Source organism: Macrotis lagotis, chromosome 7 (genome assembly GCF_037893015.1).
Source record: "Macrotis lagotis isolate mMagLag1 chromosome 7, bilby.v1.9.chrom.fasta, whole genome shotgun sequence".
Taxonomy (NCBI): domain Eukaryota; kingdom Metazoa; phylum Chordata; class Mammalia; order Peramelemorphia; family Peramelidae; genus Macrotis; species Macrotis lagotis.
In genome coordinates, this window is record NC_133664.1 from 94,487,282 (window position 1) to 94,511,139 (window position 23,858).

Sequence of the window (23,858 nt, forward strand, 5' to 3'; positions counted from 1 at the left end):
TGCCCCCGCATCTAAAGGGGGTGCGCGGAGCCTCCCAACAGGCCGGCCCGGCCCGGGCAGTGCCCAGCGGGGTGAAAGCGGCCCGCCGGCCCATCCAAGGACCCGGGGGGGGGGGCTCGGACCCACCCCCGAGCCGCCTCGCGCTTCCAGCCCCAGCTTCCCGGCGGGGTTCGGGCATGAGGCCGAGGCGGAGCTATCAAAACTAGAGACTTTAATGCACGCGGCCGGCCCGGGCGGCCCCGGCCCTCAGGACTCGGGGGTCTCCGGGGTGGGCTCGCCCAGGGCCCAGGGCACGGCACCCCGCGCCTGCCGCTCCTGCAGCGAGAAGCTCTGCGTGCGGATGCGGTTCGTCACCTCCTGCGTGCGCAGCGTCAGCCCGAAGATGTCCTCGTGGTAGCGCTGCTGGTCCTGCGGGACAGCAAGCTGGGCTGGGCCCGGCCCGGGCGGAGGCCCCGGCCCGCCGCCCCGCCCCGGCCCGGCCCCGGCCCGCCCCGGCCGGCCGCCCCCGCCCCGGCCCGCCGCCCCCGCCCCGGCCCGCCCCCCGCCTCGCCCCTGCCCCGCCCCGCCGCCCTGGCCCTCCCCGGCCCCGGCCCGGCCCCGGCCCGCCGCCCCGCCCCGCCCCGCCCCCCGCCTCGCCCCTGCCCCGCCCCGCCGCCCTGGCCCTCCCCGGCCCCGGCCCGCCCCGGCCCGTCGCCCCCGCCCCGGCCGCCCCTCGCCTCCGCCGCCCCGCCCCGCCCCGCCACCCGCCTCGCCCCTGCCCCGCCCCGCCGCCCGCCTCGCCCCTGCCCCGCCCCGCCCCCGCCCCGCCCCCGCCGCCCGCCTCGCCCCTGCCCCGCCCCTCCGCCTCGCCCCGCCCCCGCCTCGCCTCCGCCGCCCGCCTCGCCCCTGCCCCGCCCCGCCCCCGCCCCGCCCCTCCGCCTCGCCCCGCCCCCGCCCCGCCCCCGCCTACCCGCAGCACCCCGATGACGTCGCCGGCCTCGCTCAGCTCCATCGCGCCCTCGGCGGCCAGGATTCGCTGCACCGTCTGCAGCACGCTGGTCGCCATCGTGACGTCACCGCAGACGAACATGTGGCCGCCCTCGAGGCACAGCACGCGGTGCACCTCGGCCGCCAGCTCGGTCCGCAGGACGTCCTGCACGTAGGTCTGCGGAGGGGAGGGGAGGAGCCTCAGGGCGCCCCCGCACCCAGCGCCCCCTCCTTCCCCTGGCCCCGCTCTCCTCTCTCCTTGGCCGCCTCCTTTGCTCCCCGCCCCCCCGCCTCCCTGGCGCTGCCCTCACCTTGGGGCTGTCGGCCTCCCTGGAGAAGGCGGTCAGGACCCTGCCGAAGACCCCTCGAAGCTGAGCCTCCTGCACCTCCTCTCGGTAGAGGTGGTCAAGCTGGGAGCAGCGGCACCCGAAGACCAGGGTCATGGGGGCGGGCCGTAGTCCTGGAAGCACCACGGAGCTGGGGGGGCCAGACCGGACCAACCAGCCATGCCTGGCCCCCGGACTGGGCCCTTCTCATCCGAGGGCCGCAGCTCCCTCCATCCTGGCTCCCAGCCCTACCTCCTCCCAAACCGTAGGCCTCACCTTTGTTCTCAAGGTCGTGTAGCCGCTCCTGCCAGAATCCACGGAAGGGGGCAATGCCTGTGCCAGGCCCCACCAGGATACAGGGCACATTAGGGTCGGATGGAAGCCGGAAAGACGGAGCCCTGAATGAGACAGGAAGTCACGTTTCTGCTCCTCTGACCAGTATTATTAATAGAGGAAACAAAGGAGTCCTTTGTGGATTAGACTGGAGGCAAAATATCAGGGAATTACTATTAATACTATTAATAGTTCTACTAATACTATCTATGATGAATATGATTAATGCGGGTCTTCGAACTGGCTTTTGGAACAATGGCCTCCTTCCTTGAGCTTCATTCTCATTCCAGATAAGGAAGTTAGAAAACCTGGGCCCCTAGATTGGCTCATCATTTCTAGCTGCGTATCCTTTGGCATTTTACTTCTCTGGTACTTTTTTCATGGGTAAAATGGAGGAGTTGGACTACAAGGTTTAATAGATCTATGAAATAATAAATCATCTGAGTTGGTTTGGAGAGTATTTTAGCATACTGGTTTAATTCCAGGTCATCATTTTAGCTCTAAGGTTCAGGTCTGATTCACAATGATTCCCTAGGTGGTTCATTTTTGTCTTTTTTTTTTTTAAAGTGTGATAAGTGATATCTTGAGGATCAATGAAATCCTCAGTATTTGTATTTAGTTTGGTCATTGGAGTAGTTAGTTCACAGATCAGTTTTGGGTACTGAGCCCCAGATAACCTGTCTCTACTTTGGTCATCTTGGAAGCTGTCCTAGGTCTCATTTTCAAACATGCATTTCTAGAAACTGGAAAATGGGACAGCATTCCTCATTGCCAGGCAAAATAAAAGTTCCTCCTCTCAATCAATCATTGTGTACTAGATGAAACTATTAGAAAAGGCCAGACTTGAGTTTTCAGATTCAGTATGGGGTGTGGAAATGGCAATTTCTAGGATGAGATATGTTCTGCTGGCCTGGTTTTAGACTATATCTAGAAATTTGCCTCTTGGGAACTGCATGTTTGGGTTCTAACTGGGGCCCAGATGATAAGAAGGGAATCAGGTTATCTGGGTCCTTGTCTTAGACTGGCCCAGCTTTCAAATTTAGTGTATAATCTTCAACTCTTCAGTGTCCCTTTCCTCTTCTCCCACCCTCTGTTGTGACCCACTCTGTGTAGTGTATAGAAAGAATTCTAGAGTTTGAATTAAAGACCCAAGCTTAAATTCCATTTCTCAATATTTTGGGCAAGTGAATTTCTGGACCACTTTCTTCTGTAAAATGGGAGAGTTGGACTAGATATCACATGAAGTCCTTCTCTGTGAAGCTTACCCTCTGATGAAGCAGGGTACTATATCTCCAGCCTTGAGCTGACTTAACCATGAGGAGCAGACCCCATAGTGCAGGGGGCCTAACCCATCTAGGGGGTAGGAAAAGACAGTATTGGTAAAAAGGAGAGGACAGAATCACCCAGCTTTCATTTCTGGGTCTTGGATAAATCTTCTTCCTGCCCCTTCCTTTTGTGTTCCAACCCTCCCCCTTTCTCCATTCAGGCCTCACCCTGTGTCCTGTATGCCAACACAGCCACTGTGAGGTGAATCTCCCCAGGGTAAGCGCTGGGTGAAGAGCTGACTGAGTAGTACCGTGGCTGGAGCAAGGGCAGCTGAGTGAGGAGAAGAGGTGCTGGCAGGGCCACTGATGGGAACTGCTCCAGCACCTCCACAAGTGTGGGGCAACGGAACCATTTCCATTCCTCATAGCGCCGAGCATCCTAATTAAAGATGGATAGAGAGACTGAACCATATCTTGGGAATATCTTCTTTCATTCTTCCTCCATGACTGATCTTGTTATCCTCCTACCTTGCTAAGAGCTTCCAGTTCTTCCCGCTCGCTGGGCTCCTCTGCCAGGGTGCTGAGCAGTCGAAGGAGCTGAGGTCCCGGTGGGGAAGTGATGTCCAGGAAGAAGGTGAGGGCCTGCTGTAATGTGCATGAGGGCAGCCGGGGGTCCCGAACCCAGCCTGCTGGTGGGCTGCCTGAAGAAAGAAGCACACAGGCATCCTAAGAGAGGCCCAGGCAGGAACCTACAGATGTTACCAAGCTCTCCTTCTCTATGGTAATTAGAATGTTTTTAGGACTGATGGATCTTCCCATCACAAAATAATTGGGGATGAAGGACTAATCACGCTTCAGGGGCCTGAGTTTTCTGAATTAAGATGTCAATTTGGGCTCAAGAATCAGCATGGAGTAACGTTTAGAAAGCTGGCACTTGAATCAAGATCTGGGTTTGAGTCCTGGCTGTGTCTGCTGAATCTTAAAATAACTCAATTACTCTTGAGTCTTTCAGTAACTCTAAGCAAAGAAGGAGCTGGCTCTGCTGGGAAAAGAGAGGAAAGTAAGCCAGAAGAGGTCTTCTGGGACTGCCTTGATATTCCTATAGCCCAGGGTTTACATGTCCTTTACATACCTTATCTTATTTCATTTTCACATCAATCCTCTCCAGTAGATTTTATAGATATTATTTTTCTCATTTTATAGATGAGAAATTTGAGGCCCCAAAGGTTAGGTGACTTGCCCATTGTAGCACAGCACATAAGCAGCAAAGGTGGGATTTGAACTTGTCTATGCTGATTCCAAGTCTCTTTCCAGTATATCCCAGGGCTTTAGCCAGTTGACACAACCCCTACACCCTTTACTAGGGGCAGGAGAGAGCCCTGGTGGGTGGCTCTGTGACATGGGTGACATCTTCATTGAAATGCTCAGCTACAAGTCATGCCCACAGGCCATGCTTTTCTTATTTTCTCTCCCTGACCTTGTTTTCCATCAGTGACTGTGGTACCCAATGTTAGTGGTAGTTTGAGGCAGGGGCATTTGTGACTAGACAAGACCCTTTGACAAAAAGCTCTGGGAAGGGAAATTCCATCAAGATAAGATACTACTAAACTTTATTTATTTTTTTTTTTGAGTGGGAGGTATCCCTTCAGACAGATTTTGGAAAAGAGGCCCACTCTAATTTCAGAAGCTATCCTGTTCAGAACACCTGGGTTCAGACTACATTTGTTTGGTTTGGTGTCCAATTTGGTACAATTATCCAAACATTAAGTTTTTACTGTTGGGAAGCACTTGGACCATCTCTCACCCTGATGCCACATACATTCCCCTCAAGCTTTGGTTCAGTAACCTCCCTTTTGTGTTTTGGCATTTCTTTAGTTTCCTAGTAAAGATGCATCTTTTTTAAAGGCACCTACCATGTGTTTAAGGGAATGGCTTATTCATATGAGTCAGGATAGCTGTAAGTTTCCTGCTATGAATCTAGAGCAGCTGGAAGGACCTGTGGGTCTTGTCTACCTGGGGACTTTACCACAAGTGGGGACAGTTTATTTAGAGGGGTACCTTACCTGGGCTCCCTTTCTCCAGCTGCTCCACAGCAATAGGCTCACTGGGCAGGGGTGGATCCTCTACCCGACTCAATAGGGCCTCCACTAGGCCAGGCCGGTTGGGGGGGCAGATCCCAATGTGGTCCCCAGGCTGATACTGCAGGCCCTCCTGCGCCCCTGTGCCCAGACGTACCAGGATTGTGGCCCGGCTGATGGGGAGGAAGGAGAGTTTGATGGGGGTGGTTAGAGTAGGGAGAGGAATGCTTTTGAGTGGGGTGCTTTGAGGATTCCTGGAAGAACATGAGAGGGAATCACCTCATGGTTAAGGGAGTAAGGGACCAGTCAGTTAGATGAGGGAATGGTTGGGATGGGGTCAGGTTGCCCTTACGTTGACTTGCTGCTCTGCAGGTTCTCTACTGAGAGGACAGTGGCTGGGAACATCTTCCGTCTGTGCACATGTGTCAGACCTAGAGGGCAAAGAGAGATGGGGCTTGGCCCAGAGGCTGGAGAGCATGGGATATTGGGAGGGGCAGAGATCTTCAGAACTACAAGACAGAAAGCTAGGCCTAGAGCTCAGTAATTACCTGGCAGCAGTTGGAGCCCCTCGGGTTGGGTACTCAGACGGTATCTTTGGCGTTTCCAACTTCTCTTGGGGCTGAATATGTCCCGGACAGCAGCCTTGGCATCATCCCCCACACAGAAGGTCTCACAAGATGCCTTGAAGGGCAGAGAAAGAGAGGGAGTGGGGCTGGTGAGTAGCTCTCTCCTACCAGGACTCCACAGGCTCAGACAGGGAGGAAGGAGAGTTGAGGGGGCTAAGTGGAGAGAGGAGTTGTGTGTCCTGCCCTTTAGATTACAGCATTTCTTAGGGTGTTGTCCTGATCCTGAGCCCTCCATGGAATAGGAAGCCTTTGTAAAACTAACAGCTTAGCAGTTGTGGTTTTAGAAAAAGAGGTTGGAGAAAGGAAGGGAGCAGGTGAAAGCTTCTCATCTGTTCACTTGTGGATGCTAATACAAGTTGCTGTAGCTCAGAGGCCTTGCCTTGTCTTCTCTTCCTCTGGCTCCCATCTCACGGGGGCAGAAACCTAGTAGTCCTTTGTTGGCATTGTTGAAAGAAGGAAGTAGATGGGCTGAGTGAGTGGCGGGAAAGAGATTGAGTCAAGGTAAGAGGGAGAATATGATGAGACTGGCATCGGGGATATAGATACATTTGGGACCTTGGCATAGAAATGATTGGTTGCCAAGGGGTTAGAGTTCAGATTTGAGATACAAGTCAGAGGTTAGAATCTGCTGGGGGGGGCTGGGATAGTTGGGGGTTCACCTGGAATGCGGCATGGGCCCAACCCTGGAAAGCCTCTTCCTGGCCACATAATTCATCGCCCTGGCCCAGTTGCAGTAGCCTTTCTCCCCCCAGCTCTTCCAGCCGTGTGTCTACTGCCCGGGCAAAAGCACAGAAATGGGGGTAGGCCCGAGAACCAAGCCCAAACACACAGAACCTGCAAGGAGAAGAGGGACAGCTGAAAGGGGCATCTCTCCCAAGGCTTCCCTCTCCCTGGTTCTGAGAATCTTCAGGTCTTTCTGACCTACCAGGTCTAAGCCACTATAGGCAATTGGGCATGAAGGCCTCAATGTGGTCCCCCCTCCCCCACATTCCCTAGCCCCCTGACCTTAGGGTCCCTAGAGCCCCTGCACTGTCTGTATTACTGGATTCTTTCCTCTTCCGCCGCCATGAGGACACCAATGTGTCTGAATAGGAGATGCTGTTGAAGCGAATCTTGTAGCTTCTGGAAAAAGAAGCCAAGGGAGGGGGGAGAAATATCAAAGAGTGCCCAGATACCCCACACAGTGGATGACATAGTCTGATCCCAGAGACACAGTCGGAGGAGAGTGACAGTCCTGGAGAAGGGTGATAGACATAACCAGATCTCAGAGACACTTGCAGAGAAATAGTCCTTGGGAGTCTTCACCTGTCTGGCATGGGAAAATGGGTCAGGTTTATAGCTGAGGTAGCTAGGGGCTTGACCTGAAGATGTTGACCCATGAAGTACCTCCCTTTCATCTCTTTGAAGGTGGCCTCTGGATTGACCTGACCACCCAAGGTCTTTCTATTGGGTTGGGTCCAGCTAGGGCTGCTTTTTAGAGCTGATGGATCACTTCCAGTAAGTAGCAGACCATCAAATGAACAACAGGAAGCTAGCTAGCATAGAGAAAGGGTGATGGAGGCCCCTTTCCTCCCCTCCACCCCACGTGGTTTCCCACCCTGAACTCCAACTCCACTTGCTCACTTGTGCTGCTCTGGTCTGGGAGAGCTGTTATAGGGGCCAGACATTTCCATCAGGGCGGTTGCAAACCTCTGTGGGGATATGAAGAAGATAGTTAACTATTTAAAACCCACATTTTGTTCTCTTTAAGATTATGTAGAAGGAACAAAGAATCTGGCCCTTTTCAAAAGGTGCTTTCAATCATCTTCCAGTTAAAGGGAGAAGTTCCAGAGGAGAAACAGCACAGTGACCTTGTATTACTTTTGAGAAGTAGTTCAAAGGACAGAAAAGAGGGAGAGAACTGAGATCAGACACAGAATTAGACATTTGGTGAGGATGGCTTGTACCCAGAACTTAGCAATAATAACAATGGTGACAAGTCACATTTATGTAGCTCTTCACAGTTTACAAAACACTTTCCTCATAACCCTATAAAGTAAGTAGTGCAAGTATTATTATCCTTGTTTTGCAAGTAAGGAAACTGAGGCTTTGAGAGGTGGTGACTTGTCTGATAACACAGAGCTAAGTGTCAGAACAGGAACTCAAGTCTGTTAGGAGATGCTTGGAATAAGTAGGAAAAATATGGAACACCAGCCCTTTAGTCAGTAGCCACAGTATAAGCTGAAAGACGCAGAAGGTGGAAACAGTGAAGATGACTGGTGGACATCCTGTGGAAGACAAAATGCTAGAGAACTGTTTACAGTTAAGTTAGTGATGGGTACTCATCACTAGGAGTCTTTTTTCTAGAATACTTGGGTGTATTCCATGGTAGAAAGTAGTTTATAAAGTTTAATGGATAGCCTACTAAGTAAACATTTTTTCTTTCTGAACAAGCATGAGGGATACCCATGTCTTTGATTTTCTTGGTTATCCATGCCTAAAGTAAGTCTGATCACTATGTCTACACTCCCCAAATGAAGTACACTACCTGAAAGCATAGCTATTAGAAAGGCTGGCTACCAGGAATGAATTTCAAAGGTTCTCTAGGCTTTGACTTGAACCATTTTAATTAAGGGCAGTACTATAGGCTCTGTGTGTGTATGTGTTTGTGTGTGTGTGTGTGTGTGTGTGTGTGTGTGTGTGTGTGTGTGGTGTATGTTTGTGTTAGTATTGTAGGATGTGTGTGTGTGTGTGTGTGTGGTGTATGTTTGTATTGGACATAGACCAAAATGATGAATATATATGGAAACTACTGTGACATTCCTATCCTTTTATTAAGATTTCCTTTTCCATTGATTTGGTCAATCTTGGGTCCCCCCCCCTTCATTCCCTAAGGGTCTCTTTTTTTTTTTCACCCTCACCTCTCCATTTTCTGGAGGGTCTCCATTCCCAAATGTGCTGGTTACCACCAGGACCAGGGTCTCATGCTCGAGGGACACCACATCATATTCATCCATGCAGAGGACCTGTGGGGATGTGAGAGAGGTATTATGTTATAGGAGAGGGATCTTCCTACTCTAGCCCCTAGTCAAACCCCTTGCCCCACATCTTCATATTTTGACCTGAATACTGGTCTGAGCTAGGTTTGTATCTGTCCTCCCTGACTTCCCAATGTCCCAGATCTTCACGACTCTCTTGATCCCCGTGGGGTTTGATCTTACCCCTCTTTGGACTCATACTGTCCCCCAACTCCTCTCCCTCACCCTTTCATCTTCTTTCAACCATCCCCCCCCCAAATCTTGGCTTATCTATCTCCTGAGTGTATTTCCCTGAATCCCCCTCCCCACCCTGCCCAGTTTTTCTCCCCGGCTCTAGGTTGCCTTCTCCTAACCCTCCTCCCCAATTAGTACCCGAGGATCAAATGCTTTCCGGAACAGCCTCCCCAGCTGCTGAGCATAACTCTGGGCCCGACCAGTTTCTGAGCCATATAGAATCGTTGCCTTCACCCGTTTTGCCATCACTGTGCCCATCAGGGAAGCTGAAATCTTGACTGCACTGATGGAAAGTGGGGATAGGAGGAGTGAGTGGAGTCCGCAGAAGGCAGGATGATGAAGGGGAGTAACAGAGACAGCCATTGAGGCAGAGGGCTCTTTGGAGGTGACTATTTTTTTTAGGTTTTTTGCAAGGCAAATGGGGTTAAATGGCTTGCCCAAGGCCACACAGCTAGGTAATTAAGTATCTGAGGCTGGGTTTGAATTCAGGTACTCCTGACTCCAGGGCTGGTGCTTTATCCACTGTGCCACCTAGCTGCCCCTGAGTTGACTATTTTGGAGTGGGAGTCATCAGAAGGAAGATCCCAGAGTTGGAGAGCATGGGAGTGGGCTGACTGAGGAATTGGTATACATGGTGGTATTTGTAGGCTGAGGAGGGAGGTCAGAGATTGCATACTTGGCCACTTCTTTAAAGGTTTTTTTTCTGGTGATGCCAGTTCCTTTGGTTGTTGTTCCCTTCCATGGATCAGGCTAGAGTGAAAGTATCAAAAATCAGTGCAGGTGACCAAGGTGAGTGGAAGTCATGTAAATGGATATTGGAGAGAGGGACATAGATACCTGATAGCGGAAGGCAGGTGACAGGAAGTAGTTAACCATCTCCTGGTGAAAGACTGGGGTAAGACTGCCAGAGATAGGGGGCACGATCCAGACCCAATCAGCAGGGCAACCGCCTCGTGCCCGTTGCTCATTCTCCAGATGCTTCATAAAGGAGGCTGTGGCTGCATGGTGATCTACGATGGTCACTTTGGCTAGCTGGAGAAGGAAGGGGGTGGTCTCAGGATCAACACTGAGGCAGGGCAAGAGTGGAGTGGGAGTGCTTCAGTTCACCTTGCAGTACTCCACAAATCCTGCTTTTGCTTCCAATAGTGCTACCTTTGTTTCTGCTCCCCATAAACTACAGTAATCATTATGCGCTATACCTTCTGTAGTGCCACTTGGGGAACCCTCATTTTATTTACAACCTTTGCTCCTATAATTCAGGATAATTAGGTGCCATAGTGGGCAGCTAATGTTAGACATGAAAATAAGAAGACCCGAAGTCAAATTCAACTTCAGATTCTAATTAATTGTGTGACTCTGAAAAGTCATTTAACCCTTCAGCTTCAATTTCCTCATCTGTAAAATGGGGATTAATAAAAGCACCACCCCTACAAAATTATCATGAGGTTCAATAAGATAATAGATGGAAAGTGCTTTGAATACCTTAAGTTGCTATATAAATGTAACCAAGATGCATTTAACTGTTGTATGTTGAATGAACTCCATCACTAACCAGCATACATTGCACCCTATTAGTACTCAAAAAGCCTTCAGACATTTGTATAGGCTCTTGGACTACTATTCCCAGGCTGCAGTATGACATTATGCCACAATTCTTCTGGGGGGCATTTCCTTGTACTATAGTTCCCAATCCCCATTATCATGCACTGACTACAACTTCCTGGATTTAGTGGGGCCCATTCCCCCTTCTTCTTTGAGAACTCTTCATGGGCACCCTCCCATTTCCAAGCCCTCCTTTTCCATTCCCTTCTGTTTCCCTACTTGGTAGCTGTGTAGCACAGCTACATTGATCTCCACAGCTGCCTTGTCCTTCCATAGAGATGAGGTGGTCCGGGTGTCCAGTTCCATGCAGACAGCCACATCCTGGGAAGAAGGGGAACATAGGAAGGTTTGATAAAGAGGCAGGTGGAGGACAATCTTCCCCAATCCTAGAACCCTAAGATCTTAAAAGGAGTGAGTCTAGAGAGTTGCCCCCTTGGAGTTGGAGTTTTTGGCTATTTTGGTTCCATAGGGGGATCTTATCAAATCCACTGGCTGTTTGACCCTGCATAACTTGGGGAAGTGAGTAGTAAGTAGTGAGTGAGCAGCAAGTAGTGAGTGAAGAGTAAGTAGTAAGCGAGTGTTAAACAGTGAGTAGTAAGTTGTGAGTTTTAAGTGTGAGAATGTGCAAGTGAGTAATAAATGAGTAATAAGTGAGGGGACATTGGTTTGAGGTTAAGTTGACTTTTTCTCTGTAAAGAAAGCATAGGAAGGGGAAATTACTTTAACCCCTATTTCCCCCCTCCAAAATCCAGTCCCCCCCCTTTTTCTTTACATTCTTCCTTGTTTCTGGACAGATATGCCAAATAGGTGTAATTTAGTTCTGGGGTTGTGTCCCTCCTTCCTAGTCTTCTTTCTCTTTTAGTTCACAGTGGAACCCTAAGGATTGTGTCTGGCCCTTGGCCAAACCCTTACCTCAAGAATGTTGTAGCGGTGGGGGTCACACAGGTTGCGCATGCCAATCTCACTGCTCATATACCAACCACTGAAGGGCACTGCAGGGAACTCTAGTCCTCCAATCTCCAGAAGCATGTTGGACACAGCTGGGAGTGCATACCAACGTAGGCCCAAGGATTCAAACCATTCCAGTCTGCCAGGTGTGGACAAGGTGTAAAAGAATGTAGGGACCACCACAACATATCCCCATATAGCTCTGATGAACTGCAGTTTAGACTAGAATGGCATCCATCCCCATAATCCTCTCCACTGACTGAAATCATGCCTGTCTTTCAAGACTAATTTCCCCCACTGAACTTTCTTTGATCCACAAGTCAAATCAACAAGCATTTATTGAATGCCTACTATATTCTGGGTTCTTGCTAAACACTAAGATTACAAGAAATGCAAAACCAAAAACAGCCAGTCCTATCTACAGAACTGATTGCCATCTCTTTTCTCTGATAATGATAAAATAACTCTTCCCTTAGAATGGGAAGGAATTTCATAGAATTACTGTGGTTTATGTAATATGTAGCTTTATTATAAAATTGGAAGGATTACAGATGAAGGATTTCCTGGCAGGGGAGATGTGAATTAGGACACATCATTCAGAACCTGGGGAAGTGAGTGAAGCTCAATTGGGGAGATTTCCTAAGGAGGTTTTATAAGACCCAGACATAATGGAGAGGATGAGAAATCATGGATTGGTTGTGAACTGCTCCTTAGGAGAAAAATACCATCATTGATGAGAACACCCACCTAAGGAAATATGAAGTATTAGCATCCTCCTTGTCAGGAAGATTACTCTCCAGCCTAACAGTCTAATTACTGTTTTCTGTATGTGACATTCCACCTCTTGTCTTTTGTCCTTTAAACAGCCTGTTGCTCCTGTCAGATTACCCTCTCATGATCACTTCTGCCTCTTAGTGTCCTTCTGTCTATTCTATTACCAATAAGCATTTATTAATCTCTTACTATGTGCAGCTAGGTTGATACAGTGAATAGAGTGCTGGTGGTCTCAGATGTTAGCTGTGACCCTGTTCAAGTCACTTAATCCTATTTGCCTCAGTTTTCCCATCTGTAAAATGAGCTGGAGAAGGAAATGGCAAACCACTCCAGTATCTTTGCCAAGAAACTCCCAAAATGGGCTCATAAAGCTGGACACAACTAAAATAACTGAGCAACAACAACAAATATGTCATGAGGCAGTTGGGTGGCTCAGTAGTTAGAATGCTTGACTTGGAGTCAGGAAGACCTAAGTTCAAAACCACTCTCAGATACCAATGGTAGCTGACCTTGGACAAGTCACTTAAATTCTTAAACTTAATCCACTGGAGAAGGAAATGACCAAGATGCCAAGAAAATCTCATGGACAGCATTGGTGGGCTGTGGACCAAGGTATCAAGAAGAATTGGACATCACTGAACAAGATGCCACAATTAAATGGAACTTGCCGTTGAGGAGCTCACGATCTAGACAATATGTATATATCTTGGCATAAACAAAATAAATATGAGATTTGGAGGGGGAATCAACTTCATGTAGAAAGTTTTACCCAAGACCTTTCCTGATTCTCACAGCCATTAATACTCTCTTCTTCCCTGAAATTACTGTTTACTTTGTATCTGGTTTATATTTATTTATTTACCCATGGACATCACCACACATCCTTTCCCTCTATCTTTAGAAACATACTAATTGTGGGCATGGACTTTTAAATATTTGCCTTTGTATACTTGAGACCTAGATTAGAACTTGGTAGCATAGTGACTCCTTAATAAATGTTGCATTATGTTGAAAGTATATCGGAGACCAGAACAATATATTATATGAGATCTGAGAGGTAAAATTCTTATTGAAGTTGTTCAGAGTAGCCACTTGATAGAGTGGCAAAAATATTGGGTTTGAGTCTCATCACTTGATACTCTCCTGATCTGACTGGAAAAGTTGCTTGATCTCTCTGTGCCTTAGTTTCCTCATCTGGTGAATACTGGGGTTGAGTTAGAGATGGTTCCTAGAGTCCATTTTTCTTTAGGCTCTATGCTTCTATATAAAAGCCAAAGAACATGTTAGTGCCAACAACAGGAGTATTTTGTACAACACACCACAGGAAAGAGAGGACCAGATTCAGAGAAAGAAGACCTGGAATGTATGCCATTCTACCACTTATTAACTCTGGGATCTTTGATATATCTCTGCCTCTTCAGGGCTCATTTCTTCATCTGTGAAATGAGACTGATAATAATGATAGTTGGCAAAACCCTCTGTTTTTTGCAAGGCAATGGGGTTAAGTTACTTGCCCAAGGTCACACAGCTAGGTAATTGTTTGAGGCTGGACTCCAGGGCCGGTGCTTTATCCACTGTGCCACCTAGCTACCCTGAGAAATCTCTTTAAACAGTTCCTCTCTTTTTATCTGGCACCATGCTGGAATTCTTTCCAACTTTCCAAGACCTATTAAGAATTTGTGATCTAGGTTTTGAGAACCAAGGTCCCCTCTGTACCATGCCAAATCTAATGAGCTTTTCTCAGTTCTAGTCCTTCTTGACCTGTCTGCAACCTTGGAACCTTTCCTCCTGGAAAGGTTTTTTGAGACACCATCTTGGCTCCCTTCCTACTGAAGAAGACTAGGAAGTGAGTGAGCAGTAAGTAGTGAGGAGTAAGTAGTGAGTGAGCAGTAAGTGGTCATAAGTAGTGAGTGACACTACTGACACTACTTACTGCTCACTCACTTCCTAGTCTTCTTCACTAGTTCTTCATCCATGTTCTATCTACTTCAGCTGTTTCCCCAAGGCTCTGTTCTGGGCCCTTCATGATGTCTTGTGTGGTGACCTCATCAACCCTCATAGGTTCAATGGTCATATTTATGCAGATTGCTAAGCCTATTCTTTCACTTGAACAACAGTCATGCCTTTTTGGATCATTTCCAAACCCAACAACTTCAAAATGGAACTCATTATCTTCCCTCCTTGCAGCCTTACTCTCTGTTGAATTTCTCTATTACTGTTGAGGGTATTACCATCCTTATAGTCTTCCAGCCTTGTAACCTTGGTGTCATCCTCTCTATTCCTCCCTGTCACTCCCCCCACATATCCTATCCATTGCTGCTTCTACCATCACAATATCATTTTTTTGTCTTCTACTTTAAAAATATATTTTTTAAAGATTTTATTTATTTTGAGTTTTACAATTTTTCCCCTAATCTTACTTCCCTCCCCCCACCCCCTCAGAAGTCAATTTGTCAGTCTTTACATTGTTTCCATACCATCACAATATCTTACACAAATATCTTTTCTCTAGTCACACAGTCACAATTCATTTCCCCTGGATTATTGTAATAACCCAACTGGTCTGTCTGCCTCATGTTTCTTTGCACTCCAATTCATTTTCCATCTAGCTTCCAAGATGATTTTTTTAGGTCTGATCATTTTACATCCCTGCTTAGTGAACTCTAATAGATGCCTATTTCCTTTGAGATCAAATAGAAATTCCTTTGCTAGATATTTAAATTTCTTCATAATATGGCACCTTCCTGTCTTTCAGATCTTCTTACTGTTATCTCTCCTAGGTATACTTTACATTCCAGATACTGGCCTACCTGCAGTTTGTCAAGCAAGAAACTTCAGCTTTCAGCTTTGTCTTTGTACTGTTATCTGCCATGTCTAGAATACTGTCATCTGCTACAGGGTAGCCTTTTCTATTCCTTTACCTTTTTTTTAACTGAGTAATTTAATCCTCTTATTAATTAGACCAGCAGGTTATTAATAAAAGTAGTCAATTGGCTGACTCTCTTAGACCAAAGATAATCATAGTGGTGGACATTACCTATTCCTCAGGTGTTCAATTCTGAACTGAGAGTGACCCTTGAACAGACCACCTTTTGCCTTTTCTAGGCAAAAGGATCTGTCTCCACCTAAGCTTGAGTAGAACATAATGCATTTTTTCTACCTGTTAATGCCTTTCCCTCTCAGATTACCTTTCATCTACTCTTTATATTTTCTTGTCTGTACTTGGTTGTTACTTGTTTCCCTTGAAGTCAAGGCCACAATTTCTTCCTTTCTTTGTATCCTCAACAATTAGCACAATTAAGTACAACTTGGCACATACTAAACATTTATAGATAAAGTATCAAAGAAGGTGAAGGAGCTAATATATACTACTACATTGTTATTTTCTTAGGCTAAAGATTACCATATTCTGTAGCTGACACATCTAGACCTATAAGTTTATGACTTTCTTCAATCACGTCCCTTTGAATATCTAAAAGGTTTGTCTCAGGTTTACATGTGAAGAAAGGGGGCACCCATGCCAAGATCAGAAGGACTTTGGGAGCTTTTATAATCTCAAAGAGTCATTAAAGGACTAGGGAATGTGTTGCTATAGAAATAACAGTGAACTCCTCAAATTGAAGGTATGAGCCTAATAGAAATACGAGAGAAAGGAAGAACAAAACCAAAGTGAGGTGTGTAATGAAATCTAGCCTCTTACTCTTTTCTTGAGATTGTTTTTGGAGCCTTCTGCTTATATTCTATTTCCATCCCCAAATTCTACTTTGTAGTATGGTTATTTGTGTACATGCCTCATCACCTCTGCAGACAGGGACCTAGTCTTAAACTCCCTAATATACTCATTGGTGACTTGTCCAGCACAATGAACCTCCTCAATGAGTACTTGTTGAAAAATAAATGAGGAATACAGAAAAAAATATATAGGAAGAGCTCCAGGGCTTCTCCAGACCAGATTATCACTCCCCTACTATTCTTCCTTCTCCCTCCCAACACTCACGTAGGATGTTGCAATGGCACCTCCAGCACAAGTTCCGGGGGCAGAGGGAAGAGTTCAGGGGGCTCATCTGAGGTCTGGAGCAGCAGCGGCAACACATCAAAGCGTCCATTCCCTGGTGTCCATCCATGCTGAATACAAAGCTGAAGGGAGAGGCTCCAGAGAATGACTATTCCCTACCATAGCAGCTATCCTACACTGCCCACTTTAGTAATCTTCATGTTGATCAGGCACCCCACAATGGCTATCCTCCTATATTAGTATTCTTCATTAGCTTGGCATCTTACCCCAGTGATCTCCACAATGGCCAGCCCTCATTTCCCACCTTGATATTACAATGAACACCCTATTTCTTTGATGTCAATGATCCCTATAATGGTTCCCTAACTCCTTGATCCAGTGATCCCCAGACTGGCCAAGTATCTCATCCCTTACATCAATGATCTGCAAATTAGCTGTCCCACATTCTTCACCCCAGTGATCTCCATGGTCCATTTCATATTGGCCAGTTTCTGACCCCATCACCCACCTCAGTGATCTCCACATTGGCTGGGTCTCCCAAGACAGAGCCATCTTGCTGCCTATAGCCTGCATATCGGATTAACTGACTGTTCCAGATTCGGTAGTCCCCCTTGCCTGGGGAGCGCTGTGGAAACACTGTGATGGCTGAGCTGGAGAAGAAGGTAACATGATATCTTTTAAAATATACGCTATAGTCATAACCTTTCTATACAAACCTGCTGAAGAGTTTTGAAGAAAGGCTGGGGTTGATAATGATAGAAAAGTCTAAAAGGAGTGGACTGAGATGGAGAAGGTCCTTGGGATATGATAGGAGAAAGAGTTGTAACTTGAAATTCTTTTACCCCAGGTCAAATTTAATAGGGAGTGGGATGTTTGGAAATGGGCCATAATCTGGTCTGACCATAGATGTAGTTACACTAAGCTCTCACAAAGATTGGGAGATAGTGAGCCCTATAAAAGGTACACCATAGCAAAGGTTACTAGAAGTGGTTACACTGAGGCAGTAACACTTTGTGTTGGTTTAAGGAGGCCCAGAGATAGTGGTTATCATAAGGAGGAACTATAGCTTTCTCTGCCCTACCATAGAGGTGCCCTGGGTCAAAGCCCCGCTGGTCCTGTGTTAGTTAAGGCTCTAGTATGGGAAGAGTCCAATATGGGCTAGGTTGGTTTCAGAATGGAATGTCGTAGTATAGGGAAGAATGTCTGATGGGCATTAGTGTTAGAGTTAGAGTATCAAACTTTGGGATCAGAAGGTTGTGAGGAGGTGGTAGGCAGGGACATGTGGTCAGGGGAGGCAGAGGGAGAGTCAGTACATCTGCCTCACTAAAGGGGGATCATATAGTACAAATGCTAACTCTGATACTATTTCTGCTTCCCCAGTCATAGACTCCACCACACATCATTGGTGGTAGGACTTTTTTCAGTATTGAGTGGAGGTCTCTGACAGAGGGTGCCTTGACCAGGCCACTCACCGAAGGTTGCCTTTGTTGGTGGCATACTTGATATGATTGCAGATATAGGTGAACATCTCCTGAGCAGAGCTGCAGTCTCGGGCATCAAATACCTGGAGTGGCAGGATAAAGTCAGGGAGTTGAAATTCATTAACAAAAACAATAACAGGTTGCATTTATATGTGAGTTTTATGGTTTTCTTAGGTATTGAAGACTAGGGAAATGAACTTGGAATCAGAAGACCCAGGTAAATATTTCATTCCAAATCCTCCCTCTTTATAGCTGTGTGAATGAGGAAGTCACAAAGTTCACTAATATTTAGTCTAATCAGTAAAAGGAAATAATAATGTCTTTCCTACTTACCCTAAAAGATTGTTCTAAGGAAAGTACTTTGTAAATTTTCCATTATTGTAAAAATGTCTGCCCTTCTTAGGTTACTTGATGTTAATAATAACCCTCTGAGGTGGGTAATATAAGGATTATACCCATTTTACAGATGAAGAAATAGAGATTCAGAGTTTAATTTTGTTGTTCAAGATCATATACAGCAGGTAGGACTAAAAACCCAGACTTAAAAACCAATGTTCATTATTTTACAGGTGAGACAACTGAGACCCAGGAATGGACTTCTTGGAGGTTACATAGCTAGTGAATAAATGGCAGAACTGGGAGACTCTGTTGGTATTCTCCTTCCTCCGCCATGATGTTCATCCAGTGCTTTTCTTGGGGCTTTCCTCAGGCTAGGCACTTCAAAAATGTTAAATGAATTGCATTGAATGTTGCCTTGTAAGAGGTTAGGGCTTGTATCTGTTTATCTTAATTGTGAAGTATTCCCTATCCAGTCCTTCCACCTGTGACAGCTGGGAGAGGATTTAATGAAGTGTTGACTAGTGGGTTGAGGGCCCATAGAAGATGAGATCTTGGGGGACAACTTGAGTGTGCCTCTCCAGTATTAGGCAGAAAGGACGAGTCACCTCCCGGCAAGTCAAATAATGGATCTTTTTGGACCTCACTGCTACCCCTTGCCCTGTTTCCTGGATTTCTGGCTTGCTCCTTGGAAGTTAATTCCCCTCTATCCTTCAGACCCTTACCTGCAACTTCCCCCACTGAATCCTGCCTACACATCGTGGGGCATTTCTCCAGGCCTGCTTAGCCCCAAACACGAGCTCGCTCTCCCGGAGTTGATAGGTGCCTGTGGCTGCCACCTCAGCCTCTACTTCCCGAAGCCGTTGTCCATGGGCCAGAGAACCGCTCCTGTGAAATGAAGGTAAGGGAAATGGTGGTGGAGAGAAAGAGTGAAGGACGGGACTCCAAAGTAGCTTGATTTCACTATTGAAAGTTGGGGAGACAGTGCTTGAGGGGACCCATGTGTATGCTTGGTGATAACTCCTCAGGGAAAATCTGGCCTTATGATAGGGAGGATAGATAGTCTTTGAAGGGTCTGAGAGGTGGAGGGGTGGGGATTAGGAATAAGTCAGACTTCCATTCTTGAGGAATCTTAGTGGACTGATTTCACAGGATCTAGAACTGGTTAGCCCTTAAGAGATCATAGACACCACCTCCTTCATTTTGTAGATGAAGAAACTGAAGCCCAAGATTCACACACAGGAAAGAGAACAGCCAAGTTTTTGAATTCATGCTCTTTTTAGAAAGGCAACAGGGTAAGGCAGACCCAAGTTCAAATTTGATCACTTGTATGACCTTGGGCAAGTCACTTAACTCTGTTTGCCTCAGTTTCCTTCATTTTTTTTCATTTTTAAAAATATTTTTCAAGGTAATGGGGTTAAGTAGCTTGCCCAAGGCCACACGGCTAGGTAATTAAGTGTCTGAGGTCAGATTTGAACTCAGGTACTCCTGACTCCAAGGCCAGTGCTCTATCCACTGCGCCACCTAGCTGCCCCTTTGCCTCAGTTTCCTTAAGTATAAAATGAGAATATCATTGGATCTATCTCCCAGGATCAAATGGGATAAGGTTTATAAATCACTTAACACAATGAACAGGCACTTCATAAATACTTGCTTCCTTTCTGTTACACTGATTTTTCTTATAGTGAGGTTATTCTGGTAGGCAGAATTTGAAGCAGGTTGGCATCTAGTGTTTCAACAAGAGGAGATGAAGGAGATGGGCTTGGATTATGTGGCTCTCACCTTTTGATAGAGCTGTAGTATTGGTTAATGAAGTCTCGGGCCTGGATAAGTAGCTGGCCAGGGGACAGGGGCCCCTCTGTGGGGCGACTTTGAAATTGCCTTGGAAACACAAGGGAGCCCAGACAGCGTCTGGGGGTACAGGGTCCATCCTGGTGGTGAGAACAAGATGAGTCAAAGACTAAATAACAAAAAGCTGGTAGGGTCTGGTGGAATTGTGCAGGGAGGGGAGTTGAAAGCAGATTAGGTTCAAAAGTTTGAGGTGGATATATGAGGTTTGAAGGAGTTGTGGGAATAATTGGGAGCACTTGGTATGAGGTTTGGATTCAGAGAGAGGAGTCAAGGTAGAGCGAGGGCAAGGACACAGTTGAGGCCAAAGTTAAGGTTTGAGTGTTATCAATCCAATCCATTGGGTTTCTAGAACACATCCTTTCCCACATCCTTTTGCTTCTATTGATTTTCTCCATTGTTTCTTCTCAGCCACCTACAGACTATGTTGCCTATACTCCAGGATGTTATCCATATTCTCCTCCCACCAGAACCTTGGATTCTACTCCTGTGCTGCCAGGCTGTGATAGACAAACTTTTACCTTCTCTTAGCCAGAACTGTGCCTGTATGCCATTTCCTGGACATCTCACACCTGCTCAGCTTTTTTTTATGTCATTCTCCCTTTTCTACTTCACTCTCATTTTTTGCCTTCCATTAAAATATAAGTTCCATGACAGTAGTTATTATTTTTCCTGACTTGTGCTTATATCCTCAGCCTTAGGACTATGTCTGGCACTTGGTAAATGTTTAATGAATGCCATATCTGTCTGTCTAGCTTCTATCTATCTATTTATCTATCTGTCTGTCTGTCCATCTATCTATCTATCTAACAATGTATGTATCTGTCTCTATCCCTGTGAATCTTTATCTCTTTATGTCTCTGTCTCCCTCTCTATCTCTCCATCTGTTTGAGTCTATCTCTGATTGTCTCTTTTTCTATTTCTCTGTCTATCCATCCATCTTTCTATCTATCTAGCTCTTTATCATCTCTCTCCCTCTATCCATCATTCATCTATCATCTATCTGTCTTTATCACTCTATCCATCTGTCTTTATATATCTGTCTCTATTTGTCTCTGCCTGTCTGTCTGCCTGCCTGTCTGTCTGTCTCTCTATTTGTCTGTCTATCACAATAGCACCCATACGAATTAGGTAGGGACAATAATTATTATCTCTATTTGAGCAGCAATCTGAGATAGCCAGTCCCTTTTCAGAACTGTAGTTAGAACTTTCACATTTTGTGACTCCTCGTCTAGTATTCTCTCCCTTACGCAGTTTGAAGGGCTGAGGTATTGATAGGGAGTGGTGAGTGGAATGTTTGAAATTAGTGTTGGATTTAGGAATCTGAGTCATATCTAGGGGAAGAAAGACTGGGAGGTTCCAGGGACAATGGTTTTCTACTCTTGGGAGGAGGGATAGTTCCAAGGAGCTTACCTGCTGGGCCTGAGCACTCAGGGTGTCGTAGGTGATGCTTCCTACTTCCCAGTTCTTTATTCTTGAGAATTTGGGCCCCTCAGGTGGCCGGGCTACTGGGGGGCTGCTGGAGAGTCAAGAATGGAATCATGGGTATCCTGGACTTCTCTCAACTTCCCCAAAATTATATTCCTAGGACTACAGCGACTGGGTGACTGTGGCTTTGTCTGAGACCCTGAGAATTTCTGACAAGGGATATGGGTCCTCCTGAAGAGGTTCTTGAAATTCTCTGAATGTATCCCTCAGCCCTGGACAATCACCCTTGAGGTTCCCATTCCATGGTGCTCCTTTCTTATTTTCTTCATTCTTCCTTTACTGTATTCCTATCCACCACCTATGGATTTGGGGATCTTTAGTTGTGCTTCAGAGCTTCAAGCTGAACTTTCTGGGTAAAAGGTTTCTTCCTTTTTCAGCTTAACTGCATCCCAAATGGGGAGAACTCCTCCTGCCTCCCTCTGGCCTCATTTTATCCTAGGTATCAGAAATTCTAGTTATAGCTTTACCTTGAACCCTCTCAATTTTGGGTCAAGGCTTGAACTGTCTTGAAGCTGAAAATTCTGAGATAGCCTCACTCACAGTACTCTGGCAGAGTCCTGTTTTATGGCCTCAAGATCCTATTACATAGCACTAGGAACTAGCCCCAGTGTCAAGGGATTTAACAAAATCCTCTGGACTGAATGGAGGTCCTTATGGTGATATCTCCAGTTAGAATTCTTCTACCCAGATTTCTTCTTGGACCCCTTCCTCATCAGGGGCTTTTAAGGGCCAGTTTAGGACTGGAGATTGTGTGAAGGGAAGCCTCAAGGAGTGTTATCATTTCCTCCCAGAGCTGTGATTGTGCCGGAGGAAGGGAGGGGGCCTAGGCAGCTCTAGGCAGCTCCTTTGGACCAAGGATGACTTATACCCCTATGTTTCAGTCCCATTGCTTCTTTGCCTCCAAACTCCCCATTTTTTGCTAGCGTCCTTTTCCTTGGGTATATGTTAGTCTCTCCCGAGTGCCTTCTCTCTTGGTGGCTTCCCTATCAAATCTTTTTTCCTTCCTCCCCACTAGCACTAATTTATTTTCTAATGATGGAACCTGGGCAAGCTTCATCTCCTTTTCCTTTGGTATATGCTATCCCTTGGATGCCTTCTTCAAAGCTTGGTGGCTCCCCCATCAGATCTTTTTCTCTTTCTTCCCACCAGTACTGATTTATTTCCTGATGTTGGAACTTGGGGCTGCTAATACAGATAGGACTAGAACAGGGGTTCTTAATCTGGGGTCTGAGGATAAATTTCAGATGGATCTGTGAACTTGGATGGGAAAAAATTATCTTTATTTGTACTAACCTTTTGGTAAAATCAAGCATTTCTCTTAATTATTTTAAAAATATGATTCTGAGATGGAGTCTTTGGGTTTCTCCAGACTTCTAAAGAGGACCATACTACAAAAATGGTTAAGAACTCTTAGAGAATTGGATCTGGAAGTTTCCTATGGCCAAATCAGACTTCTTGCCCCATAATGATCACTTGGGAGGAAGCTTAGAAAAAAGTAATTGTCAAATGGGTCTACTACCCTAGCTTCTTGACCTCTCCTCTTCTCTCAACAGATTTTAGAAATCTCTATATTCCTTCCTAGCTTCTGTTCTGACTTCCTAATCTCTCCTCAGCACTTGGTACTTTCATTTTGTAATGTTCATCCCTTTGGATATTATTTGTTTTTGTTTTGTTTTTGCAAGGTAATGGGGTTAAGTGGCTTGCCCAAGGCCACACAGCTAGGTCATTATTAAGTGTCTGAGGCTAGATTTGAACTCAGGTACTCCTGACTCCAGAGCCAGTACTCTATCCACTGTGACACCTAGCCACCCCTCCTTTGGATATTATTAACCCTAACTTTTTTCCCTAACCTGTTTTCCAGCCTTTCCATCCATTAATTTCCTTGTCCTTGAGTCCTAGCTATATATATCCTTGCCAGAGTAGCTCTTAAATTCCCAGCACCCCCAGCCCAACAGTGATCCCTTGTAACACTTTGCCCCCTTGCACTGCATTGCATATGACCCTCACCTGATGTCAGCCACGGCTGGACCTCCGTTCTCAGGTCCTGGCGGCCCACTTTGTTTCTCAGGTCCCGGCGTCCCCCTTTGTTTGCTGCATAGTCCCCACCCCAGCCCTAGCCCCAGTCCACAGGGCGGGCCAGGCTCCTGACCCACACTCTTCAAGTTGCCCATGTTGGCTGTTCTGTGACTAGGCAGCTCTGAGCTAAGGACAGGCCTTTTCCTTAGGAAACTGAGAGGGGAGGGGGACGGGGAGGGGACTGACCTAGGGGGGAACTGGGGGTTGGCAGGCAGGCCCTCGCCCCACCCCCGCACCCGCACACAATGGAACAGGAACAGCTCTGCTGGGAGGCAGTAAAGGCCACAGCCCCACACCCTCGGTGAGGGGTGGGGGACCCGGACACTGGGGTTCCGTCCGTTTGGAGTCTGTAAGCCTCGGCTGATAAGTGGGAACCCAGGTGTCCTGACCTTGGGAAATGGAACAAGAAGTGAGCATAGGATAATGATGATGTGTTGTGATGGTG

The 23,858-nt window shown here is 46.7% G+C and overlaps 1 protein-coding gene and 1 long non-coding RNA gene across 3 annotated transcripts; one reads left to right on the top strand and one right to left on the bottom strand.

Moving 5' to 3' along the window:
• Positions 1-145: 145 nt before the first annotated feature.
• On the bottom strand, positions 146-23,605 carry NOS3 (nitric oxide synthase 3). 2 transcript variants are annotated; one of them, XM_074193369.1, is made up of 26 exons: positions 23,345-23,605; positions 21,263-21,365; positions 19,784-19,932; positions 18,727-18,889; positions 17,657-17,748; positions 16,693-16,834; positions 16,167-16,306; positions 11,360-11,534; positions 10,667-10,768; positions 9,683-9,877; positions 9,522-9,595; positions 8,984-9,128; positions 8,495-8,599; positions 7,218-7,285; positions 6,600-6,716; positions 6,254-6,428; positions 5,517-5,649; positions 5,321-5,399; positions 4,954-5,141; positions 3,419-3,591; positions 3,119-3,329; positions 2,891-2,978; positions 1,569-1,690; positions 1,278-1,426; positions 950-1,144; positions 146-408 (listed from the first exon to the last, which is right to left on the bottom strand). In XM_074193369.1, exons 1-26 carry the CDS (start codon positions 23,506-23,508, stop codon positions 247-249), a joined length of 3,609 nt encoding a protein of 1,202 aa, XP_074049470.1. In that variant the 5' UTR covers positions 23,509-23,605; the 3' UTR covers positions 146-246. The 2 variants fall into 2 exon arrangements, with proteins under 2 accessions (XP_074049470.1, XP_074049471.1); XM_074193370.1 differs by having other exon boundaries at positions 21,263-21,368.
• LOC141492728 (uncharacterized) lies at positions 14,574-21,228 on the top strand. Its single transcript, XR_012470041.1, has 3 exons — positions 14,574-17,882; positions 18,235-18,902; positions 20,261-21,228. It is a non-coding gene; the product is annotated as an uncharacterized LOC141492728 (long non-coding RNA).
• Positions 23,606-23,858: the final 253 nt, after the last annotated feature.

Coding starts and splice junctions, on each gene's coding strand:
- NOS3 (XM_074193370.1), bottom strand. CDS start 23,508: ATGGGCAACTTGAAGAGTGTGGGTCAGGAGCCTGGCCCGCCCTGTGGA. Junction 9,878..10,666: donor CTGTGCTACACAGCTACCAA/GTAGGGAAACAG, acceptor TTCCTTCTCCAG/CTAGCCAAAGTGACCATCGT. Junction 8,600..8,983: donor GGAAAGCATTTGATCCTCGG/GTACTAATTGGG, acceptor ACATCCCCACAG/GTCCTCTGCATGGATGAATA.